This window comes from Impatiens glandulifera, chromosome 3, assembly GCF_907164915.1.
Source record: "Impatiens glandulifera chromosome 3, dImpGla2.1, whole genome shotgun sequence".
In the NCBI taxonomy this organism is placed as follows: Eukaryota; Viridiplantae; Streptophyta; class Magnoliopsida; order Ericales; family Balsaminaceae; genus Impatiens; species Impatiens glandulifera.
In genome coordinates this window covers 43,785,865-43,797,151 of record NC_061864.1, presented here as the reverse complement: position 1 = coordinate 43,797,151, position 11,287 = coordinate 43,785,865, and the positions used below count along the sequence as shown (strand labels likewise).

General features: G+C 39.5%; 1 protein-coding gene across 1 annotated transcript; it reads right to left on the bottom strand.

Annotated features, from left to right (window-relative positions):
• Positions 1-9,619: 9,619 nt before the first annotated feature.
• On the bottom strand, positions 9,620-10,400 carry LOC124930253. Its single transcript, XM_047470608.1, has 2 exons — positions 9,975-10,400; positions 9,620-9,649 (listed from the first exon to the last, which is right to left on the bottom strand). Exons 1-2 carry the CDS (start codon positions 10,398-10,400, stop codon positions 9,620-9,622), a joined length of 456 nt encoding a protein of 151 aa, XP_047326564.1.
• Positions 10,401-11,287: the final 887 nt, after the last annotated feature.

The window sequence follows — 11,287 nt, the reverse complement described above, 5'->3', positions numbered from 1 at the left end:
CGAACATCCATAAACAAACTGCTGTGTTCTTCATTTCTGGCATCTTTTCATATTTCATCTTGTGCTTCAAACCCAAGTAAACAATTCTGCCTTGAATCTTTGTCAAGTGTTTACACAAGTTTGCGTAGAATAGAAAGAGATATTAATCCCTAACAGGATTTCTATCAAACAGTTTTTCATAAGCCTTCATCATTAGTCAGACCCCCGTCTCTATTGATAAAGTCGATCCTATCAGAGACTTCAAAACAAATCTATCACAAGCTGACTCTAATGCAGTCCGAGTGACTATCTCAAACGATGGAACGGATTTGGTGTCTCACTCCAGCCGGAAGAACAAGGTCAAGCCAGAATTCAGATGGCTGGTGGACATCATCTCCAAATCTCTTCAAGGAAAAGGAGGAAACTTTGAAAATCTGACCAAACTAAAGATGCAAATGTTAATGGCGATTGTCCGCGATGACAAGATCGACTGCGGAAGCATCCTGTTCGAACAACTTTACGAGGTTGTTGCCAAAACGAACGGTCGGGTACAAGCGTACACCATGAAGATTGGGAAGATTTTGCATTTTCTACATGTCGAAATCGGTGAAGGTACACTGCTCTCCCCCTCCAAAATATTAACTGCTGAACACATGAGTAAAAGAGTTGTTAAACCGGCCAAGTTGAGAGCTACAAGAGCTAAAGTAACTAAGGAAGCTGAACTGGCTGCCCTGGTCGGCGAGTTCCTAAGAAGCCGATCCAAAAGGAAAGGCCAAAAATCCAGAGGTCCCGCAGAAAAAGGGGAGAGTAAAAATCTCAGCAAAGAAAACCGGTAAGAAACCGACAAATCAACTCCAAGATTCCGAGAAAACCTTGTCCTCGGGAAAAACTCCTAAACTGAATGATCAGCTGATTCAACCAACTCCACTAAACGTAGTCCGTCCGATATTGGTCCATTCCTCTCCTCCTCCGGAAAAAGAGACAGACTTAGCCGGAGAAGTTCCACTAAGGTAAACCGAATCCTCGGGGAGCCAAGTCGTACTGTCCAAGTTAAAGGAGACTCCGGTTAAAGAGGTTAGTACTCACTCCCAAAACTCTAAGTCTCCGTCTAAAAATATTAACGATGTGATCGACGATATCGGATTGAGAACATCGGAAGTGATAGAAAACGTGGTCCAAGATGTCAATCGTGATATTGAAAACGATGTGACAAGTACTCTCAAGAACACTTATCAGGTCAAAGAAACCGGTCAGACCACAGTTAACCCGACCAAAGAAGCGGCCAACTCTGAAAACATTATCCCTTCAGTGAGGGAGGGATACAACGATGAAAGGCAACCATCCGGCTTAGCTGGGGACAAATATGTTCCAACCGGATCAAATTCTCAAGCGGCCCAAGATGGGCCATCCAATCCATCTATCACACCTGAAGGTCCATCTCAGGTATCCAAAGGAAAAGAGGTAATGATCGAGAACCCTCCGGTACAAGGAGGAAGTGACTCACAAAGAAATGTAACCGGTCCCAGACAATCTGAAATCACACTCGACGCTGAGGTTCCGATTTCAGAGGAAGAAGAAGAATCAATTTTCCAAAAATTCATCGGCGATATGAATGAGGAAGCCGAAGAAATAGTCGGCCCATTCCACTTATGGGTCAGACTCAGATGTGAAACGAAGCTCTTCTACATGATCCCCGACTTCATAGGTAACGAATATTGGGCGGAGCTTTTGCAGTTAGAGCAAGAGTCTCTCAAAATTGCGGGTACTGAAGTCATCCAAGCCGCCTATGTCAAAACGGAGCTGATTGACGAATATGCTAAGTTGAAGGCGGTAACCGACACTTTGATGAAGGCGGATGGAGAAGAATTAAATCAAATGGAATTGAAAATGTTCAATCGGTTCCAGAAAGTACGAGATGTCCTCATTAGAAATGTTAACCGGCTAGAGGCTGAATGGAGAGAAAGTTGTAAATCTCTTCTTCTACATGCCGAACAGTTTCAAAGTAGACCGATCTTCAAAATCGGTGAATCTTCCAAGTCGGAAGGGAATGGGCAAGAGGGACCTCAGCCGCAAGAAGTTGAAAACGAGGATAACCGGATTAAATCTCCATCTCAGGCTGATCAAAATCTAGGACTTGAACAGATAAAGAGGGTCATTACCGATACTATCGCCTCCTCATTTAACGAATTCAACACAGTCACAGAAGCCAGAATTGCCTCCATACAAGCCGAACTAGTTGAAACAGTTCAGGCATCCATCAAGACAACGGTTGAAAGATCGGTTGAAATGGCAACCGCCCCGCTTCTCGAGATGATGCAAGTTATGGCAGCTCAAATTGAGGAGTTGACTAAGCTGCATGGGGCTAGAACTCAATAACAGATTCGATTGGATGCCGAAACAGCTCGCAGAATTCAAGCCAAAGAGGAAGACAGGGAACGGCTAAGAAAGGAAACCGAAGATAAGGATCACGAGTTGGCCAAACAATATGATAAGGAAGAAAAGGCCGCACAATCGGAATCCACGCCAACTCAAGCTCAGCATACAATGATAACAAGGAAAAGGGTAAAAAAAAAAGCAAGTTGAGAGCCTGTTAAAACTGGTGGAACAAAGCGGCATTGAAGGTCCTCAACCGGTTGGTCAGCTTGAGGAACCTCTTGATGATGAAGAAGAAGAAGATGCTCAACCATCTCGACAACCTAGATCAGCGGGCGATGTTTTCCTGTTCAACCCACGTCCTCCAGGAAGAACAAGTCTCCTTACCGGCTGGTGCATGGACGCAGATAGAAGAGAGAGGGAAGGGAAAGAAGAGGAGGCTAGGCAAAAAGAAAAAGAAAAGGGGGGATTATCCGGACTTTAACTTATTTCCTTACTTTACTCTATGAACTTATTTTCATTACCTATCGTAATTTTTACAGAACTTAGTTATTTTCGTGAGATTTCAAATTCATAATTAGTATCTTTGAAACACTTACTTATTTTGAAACTTTTCTCTGAAAAGCATCAAAAAGGGAGAAATTGCTAAACATATTTTTCAAAATCGGCCACACATTACAAGTTTTGAATATTTATTCTAAATAATCAAAAAAGGAGAAATTGTCAAAGATTATCAAAGATAACCGAGGCCCAATTGATGGGAGTTGGACTTACGATGTAGGTCATCATATCGAAAGACTTCTTGGTATAGTTCTGATTCGGAGTTTGACATAGAATGAATCGGTTGACGATCTCATGCAGAATTTGGATGTGAGGGGAAAGGTTGGCTTTGAGGCCGTTATTCTGAACCGGTGTTTGAGAGATGGAGAACAAGTCAGCATATTCATCATGCGTCCCATTCACTCGAGGTAGGAAATATGAAAATCCCTCAGTCGGGAGGTTGAACAATTCAGCGATTGTGTCCTCCAAGATTTGAATGAGAAAATTGTCGTATTGATGGAGATGATGAGATCGTCAAGCATGGATGCATTGGAAAAGAACTCCAATACCTCAGGAAGAAGAATGGATTCGGATTCTTCTAGAAATTCGCGAAGACCGGTGTCGATGAGTGATTCAAAGATGATCTCCTTCGTTTCATCATTATCAAAAAAAGCACCGAATCAAAGTTAACACACAAGTAATTTCTAAGTGTTAGGTGAAACATTTTTCAGATTGTGCTCATAGAGATGCAGGTTGTGTTCTTTGAAAACTTGCGGAATGTGTTGTGATCTTTGAAAGAGAGTGTGAGGCTTCTTAAATAGGGTGTAAATGAGGGAAGGAGAACGTAAGGACATTAATTATAAGATCCTTGCCGTTTATGAAATGTCTTATCAATGTTTTAAAATATGAGGAATATTTATGTTTTCAAAACAAAATTCTTGGGATGTGGTAGTTTTGACTGGTCATGGGAACCGAGGTGAAGAATCTAGTTGGAAACCAACTGAGTTTAATATTTTTGTAGTTTCCCATGCAACTAGAATTTAATATGCTAAGAGTCACAAAATAAGAGTAGATAATATTAGACCGATATTGAAACAATGTCACAAAATATCAACATAATTAACTATACAACCGGTTCATGCAACAAAATGACCGGTTGTCCGATGAAATGGTTTCTCAACGGCTGGAGGATAAGTTGTCTCTCTGCTTCTTCCACCCGGCTTTCTCGAAGCGTTCGAAAAATGAGTCGGCCGAATCTCCTGTCATAAGCTGAGAATGGCTCAATCCCACGCCCGGATAGAGGGGAACACCGAGATCTAGAAGGAGAGAGCTTATCTGGGGAATATAATCGGTGTGACGAGTGGAGATCATCCAGATTAAGTTGTCAAAGAGCAACCTTGACCAGTTAACCGGAACATCATTTGTGATGGTGGTCATGATATCAAAGGTTTTGGTACAGAAGACATTGGTAACATCCTTCCCTAGAATGGACTTACCAACAATATTGTTGACCAACTGATATTCAGCCCTCAACGAGGATCTTGCCCCGTGATCATCTACAGGGAGAGGAGAGCGAAAAAAGTGCTGAAACATTGTAGCCTTTTGTTCCGTCGAAGGAGAAAAGTCGGTGAGACCTTCTCTAGGTAGTTCATAGAACCGAGCAAAGTCTTTCTCGGTGAACTCAAAAACCGTACCTCTCACCTCGGACTGGATGAGAGTTTCATAGAAGGGAGTACCGCGGAAGATTCTTGCATTTTGGAAGAACTCCATAACGGTATCTGGAAAGATGATGTGTCTCAGTGGCTAGCATAAATAGACAAAAGAGTACATCGAAGAAGGATTTTGGAGCAGTTGACTCCAGGGAAATACAAGGATGGTCATCAAGGAAAGTCCGTAGACCGGAACTTTCAATTGATTTGATCATCTTATAGATTTCGAAGTGGTTTGTTCCTAGAACTGAGTCAAACTCGATTTGAAGAATGTTTTGGAATGAGGATTGAGACATTTTGATGAGAGAGATTTCTAAGAAGTGTAGAATAATTTAAGAGTGTGATTATATCTAACTTATATATTAGATTGTAAGATGGCAGTTGATGGTATTATCTAGTGGATGATGCATGATGTATGTTATTAACCGTAGGATAAAAGGTCTTACTAGGATTGGGTGTGGTTATAACCTAAGGGTGTGAGTCATTGGCCAAGACGGTGAGAGATATCACATCTTCATGTCTTTTGAGGCATGACTGCTTTGTTTTGAAAATGAATCTTTTCAGAACAGATACGTCCAAACACATAATCAGTTATTCTCTTTTGTTGGGAAACCAAATATTCCAAAGTAAAGTATATCCAAACCGGTTGGTTTTTAGTTATTAGTCCCGATACAGTTATTTGGTTTAGTACTAAATAATTAGTCGGTTGACTATAACTAATAGGCAATGCGGTTTTTCAATAGGTACAATGGTAATTTAATTTTCCGACATTTTAGGAAGAACTGCTGGTTTTGTCTGTCCGAACCGATTTTTCCTTTTAAAGGAAGAACATTTGAGTAATTTCGGTTAAAGATTTTAAGAGATAAGTTGTTTTATATCGGCAAGACCAAGAATATTTCTATAGAAAGAAAACTTAGCTTCCTGCAGAGGCTTTGTGAAAATATCGGCTACTTGTTGGTCGGTTGATACATATTCTAACCGGATGTGCTTCTGCTGAACATGTTCCCGGATGAAGTGATGCCATATATCAATATGCTTAGTTCTTGAGTGTAAAACCGGATTATATGTAATTGCTATGGCATGTGTGTTGTCACAGAATATTGGAGACTCTTCGGCGGTAACACCGAAATCTCTTAGTTTCTGTTGGATCCATAGAAGTTGAGCACAACAACTTCCGGCTTCCAAGTATTCAGCTTCTGTGGTTGACGTAGCAACCGACGTTTGCTTCTTGTTGTACCATGAAACAAGCCGATCTCCTAAAAATTGACATGTTCCATTGGTACTTTTTCTATCAACTTTACATCCTGCATAATCTGCATCAGAGTAGCTTGTTATATTAAAAGTAGAGTCCTTTGGATACCACAGTCCGACTTTCGGGGTTCCCTTTAGATACTTTAGAATTCGTTTGGCGGTTATGTAGTGAGATTGCTTGGGATTAGCCTGGAATCTTCCACATACTCCAACCGCAAATAATATGTCTGGTCGACTTGCTGTCATGTAGAGAAGTGAATTGATAATTCCACGATAGGCTGTTAGGTCTACTCCCTGACCGTCATCATCTTTATCCAGCTTGAGTGATGAACTCATTGGAGTGGAGGCAGGAGAACATGTTTCCATCCCAAATTTCTTTAGTAATTCCCTTGTGTATTTAGACTGGTTAATGAATGTTCCTCCTTCGATTTGTCGAACGTGAAGACCTAGGAAGAAGCTTAATTCTCCCATCATACTCATTTCAAACTTGTTAGTCATCAATTTTGAGAATTTATCGCATAGATTAGGATCAGTTGAACCGAAAATGATGTCATCTACATATATTTGAACAAGTAGAATATGTTCTTTCTTCTCGAATTTGAATAGGGTTTTATCTACTGAACCTATGGTGAAGTCATGATCGGTCAGAAAGTTTGTTAAAGTATCATACCAAGCTCTAGGAGCTTGTTTTAAGTCGTAAAGAGCTTTGTTTAGTCGATACACATGACTGATCAGGTCAGCATTTTTAAAATCGGGTGGTTGTTCAACGTATACTTCTTCACGTAATTCACCATTTAAGAATGCACTTTTAACATCCATTTGAAACACCTTGAAATTTTTGAAAGCAGCAAATGCTAGAAAGATTCTAATGGCTTCAATTCTAGCTACAGGAGCAAATGATTCTTCAAAATCAATGCCTTCTTCCTGTTTGTATCCTTGTGCCACTAATCTAGCTTTGTTCCTCGTAACCAAACCGTTTTCATTGAGCTTATTTCTGAATACCCATCTTGTTCCGATAACTGGTTGAACTTTTGGTTTAGGAACTAAGTACCAGACTTTATTACTCTCAAACTAGTTTAACTCTTCTTGCATTCTAAGATCCAATCCGGATCCAACAATGCTTCATCCACCTTTTTCGGCTCAATCTGGGATATGAAAGCAGAGTTTATATATTCTTCCAGTAATTGTTGCCTCGTTTGGATGGGTAGTGAAGGGTTACCTATAATAATCTCAAGAGGATGATTTATGTTCCTTTTGAAATCCAGTTTAGAGATGTCTACCAAATTACCGGTTATTTGATCAAGGCTAGACACATCAGTAGGCTGAACAATAATGTCAGACCTACCGATTTCCTTAGTTAAGACTAAGGTGTCAGCTTCCTGCTATTTGGCAGCTTGATCCGACTGAGATTCAACAATACCCATTTGGTCATGGACAAATCGTCTGAAAACTGGAATTTCATCATCACTATCAGAATGGATATTTTGATTTACCAATCTGTTGTATAGATCAAAGGATGATGTAGTGTTACTTTCAATCGATTCATCGAATACAACATGAAGAGATTCTTCCACGGTTGAAGTAATAGTATTATATACTCTATATGCCTTACTAACCGCTGAGTATCCTAGCATTATCCCAACATCAGATTTTGCATCAAAAACAGTTAAGTAATTTTGGCCATTTATGTGAATGTAACATTTACAACCGAAAATCCTAAGGTACTGAATGTTAGGAACTCTATCAAAGTATACTTCATATGGTGTTTTATTGCGATGCTTGTTAATCATAAACCAGTTTTGTGTATAACATGCAGTACTGATAGCTTCAGCCCAAAAATTTTTTGAGCAATACCCGAATCGGCTATCATAGACCTCGCGGCTTCCTTGAGAGTTCAATTTCTTCTCTCAGCTAGGTCGTTCTGTTGAGGAGTTCTAGCACTAGACAACTCGTGTCTAATGCCAGATTCCTCAAGAAATGCATTTAAAGTACTATTTGTAAATTCGGTTCCTCTATCACTTCTAATGGTATTTATACGTGTTGATTTCTCATTTTGTAAACGTTTAAGCAGTGTAATCAAATTATATGCGGTGTCACCTTTGGATACCAGAAATATGACCCATATATCTAGAGTAATCATCAATAACAACCATAGTGTAATGCATACCGCCTAAGTTGGTGACCCTAATCGGTCTAAATAGCTCCATGTGAAGAAGTTCCAGACATTGGCTAGACTGGATGTTTTATTTGCTATTAAAGGTTGATTTAATTTGTTTACCCATTTTACATTCTGAATACACTTTTTCTTTATTAAATCTTATGTCAGGAATTCCTTCAACTAACTTTTTAGTGCGAATATAGTTTATATTTTTGAAGTTTAGATGGTTTAATATTTTATGCCACAGCCAGATTTGATCATTTCTAGCTACCATACAAACAGGATATTCAATTTCATTATTCAAGTCTACCTTGTAGATATTTCCTAGCCTATTTCCGGTTAGTAATGTGCTACCCTGAGAATCTTTAACTAAACATGCACATCTATGAAATTCTACAGTATATCCAGCGACACACATTTGACTAATACTTAGCAAATTGAAATGTAAATTTTCAACAAGAAGTAAATTGTTAATCGTTAAATTACCATGGACAATCTAATCATTGCCCACAGTTCTACCTCTTGAGTTGTCATCAAAAACTATCATTGAACCGACTTCTACTTTGATGTCGGTCAGAAGATTGCTATTTCCAATCATATGTCTGGTGCAACCGCTGTCCAGGTACCACTCAGAGTTTCCTAGCCGTTTTTTTCATAACCTGTAAAATACACATAGTTACAACTATTTGGTACCCACATTTACTTGGGTCCATGGTTAATTAGTCTCTTGGATATCCATACTTTGATTATTCGCATAATTTTCCTAAAGATGGTTTTGATGGTTCTACATGCTCTAGGTTTGGTGTGTTTCTGTCTACTTCTTGTTACCTTGTGATGTGGAGATGAGATTTGGTCGGTATAGTATGGGTACTTATTATTTAGTTGAGTAGTTTTTCTTCTCTCAGGACGAAACCATTTGGCTGTGTCGGTTGGACCTACATATGTTATTTCCTTAGCTAGTTTTGAATCATGAGATGATTCGGTGTTGGTTGAAGAGCTCTTGACAAAGCTTATGAATGGAAGCTTGTCTTTGGTGAGATTCAATCTGTTGGAGGATTTGTGTTGGGTGGGTGTTTTACTATCGTAACCGAGACCAAATTTACACTTATTGGATCTTCGATAGCTCGCCATTTTACTAACTACTTCACTAGATCTCTTCCATGCTTCCATTAAATACTTAGTTCGTTCATCTTCTTCTTCGGTCAACTCTTGAACTGACTCCTTGAGTTGTTCATTCTCAGAGGATAGTTCAGGTGTTGCCTCAATTTCTATGATCTCATCGGGTTGAGCACTATCAGTTTCAAGGTTGGGTCGGGCTGGTGCTATAGGGTCGGTTCCAAAGTTAAGCCGGGTTGGTACTATAGTTGATAGATGTTTATACTCTACTACCATGGCATTTAGTGAAGTAACTAAGTCATCTCTAGTAAATTCTTCACAAGAAAAATCAAATACCTGTTCTTCATTTGCCATGACGCAAGAGATTTCATCATCGCTGTCACTATGAGCCCATGGACTTTCTCCATCATCGGCTATTATTGCTTTCTGAATTTCCTTTCCTTTACCGGTTTGTGGGTAGTTGTTTCTTTGGTTCTGATCATCCGGTTTCCAGTCATCCCATCTTGGCTTTCTGCATTCCCACCTGTAATGTCCCAAACCATCACAGTTATAACACCTAATATTAGATTTATCACCGTAGTTATAGTTGTAGTTTTTGTCGGTTGGCTTTTCTTCATGAATCTGCCAAACTTCTTTGCAAGCATTGTCATTGCATCCTCAGAGAATTGTTTTGCGGATTTGATTGGTACAGTAGTTGCTGGTTCTATGGATGTGACTAGTGCCTTAATAGCGGTTGACGTTGATACTTCATTTTCGATCCTGGATCTCATTTCAAACTCATATGCCTTCAGATCCTAAAATACATCGTGTAGCTTCATCTTGTCTAGGCAGTTTGATTCTCTCATCACCATCGTCTTTATATCCCATGTACTAGGGAGAGATCTCAAAGCTTTGATGATTATTTCCTTGTTATCATATTTATTTCCGAGAACCGACAATTCATTTACCACATTTGTGAATCGATCACTAAACTCCTTCATGGTTTCACCTGGCTTCATTTTGATGTTTTCAAAATTCTGGGTAGCTACCATTATCTTGTTTTCCTTGGTTCTTTTATTTCCCTCATGGAGTTGAATCACCATTTCACATGCCTCCTTTGCAGTTTTGCATTCTCTGACCATACTGAAAGTGTTTCTATCCAGAGACTTGAAGATGTGGCTTCTGCAGTGATTATCCAGATTGTTTCTCCTTTTATCATCAGTTGTCCATTCCTTTATGTCTTTCTCAATCTTTATCGGTTTATCAGACAGAATGAATGTCATCTCATCATCCATAGTAACTAGTGCAGATGCATGCATATTTTCCAGTTAGCGAAATCGTCTCCTTCTAGCATTGGAGGCTTTTCGCTGAAAGACATGCTTGCTTGCTCCGTGTTGCTTGAGTTTTGAAACTGACCGCTCTGATACCAATTGTTAGGATCTAGATCGACGATAGTGGACCGGGGTCCGGCTAAAGGATAATCTCTAATAACACTCAACGGTTGGCGCTAATCCGGTTAAAAATTAACATCGGTTTCAATACTACACAAGCTGTCACAAACCCTTGAACCGAGTTCAAGTGCGGAAGTAGTTTGTTTCAGATTGAAGCAACACACACAAAGGATGGATAGAGATGAGATTTGGAGAATATCAGTTTGAAGATTAGTGAGGCGGTTAGGATGATATGAGTCGGTTCAAATATGGAGCCTATAGGAAATAGAGCACAAGACACAAGTTTTTATGGATGTTCGGAGATAAAACTCCTACGTCACCCCTTCTTCTCAAACAACGAGAAGGATATTCACTAAGGAATACTCACACATAATACACGATCGAGTCTTATTTACTGCTCGATAATTACTCTTACAACTCTCAGAGGAATTGTAATACACTTCACAAATGCACACTTAAGCTTTGAATCTTTTAGAGAGATAAGAGCTTTTGATCACTTTGTAACTTCGTAACTTGTTCGCTCACAACTCTGCTTCTTCAGCTTCTCCTTTTATAGGTGAAATGTGTCAATGATCACATTTCTTCAACGGATACCTTCAGGGCAATTCTTGAATTTGATTGGTTGAGCAGAGGATCAACATAGCATTAAATGCGGTTTTGGTTTCCAAGACATGAATCAGACCGACTTCATTTGTCTTTACTTGATTATAGCAATTGTCGGTTGGACAGTT

What these genes read in the sequence shown, in the direction of transcription:
- LOC124930253 (XM_047470608.1), bottom strand. Translation starts at nt 10,400, where the DNA reads ATGGATGATGAGATGACATTCATTCTGTCTGATAAACCGATAAAGATT. An exon ending in CATGGGATATAAAGACGATG is followed by an intron (nt 9,650 to 9,974) that starts GTGATGAGAGAA and finishes GGGACATTACAG; the next exon opens with GTGGGAATGCAGAAAGCCAA.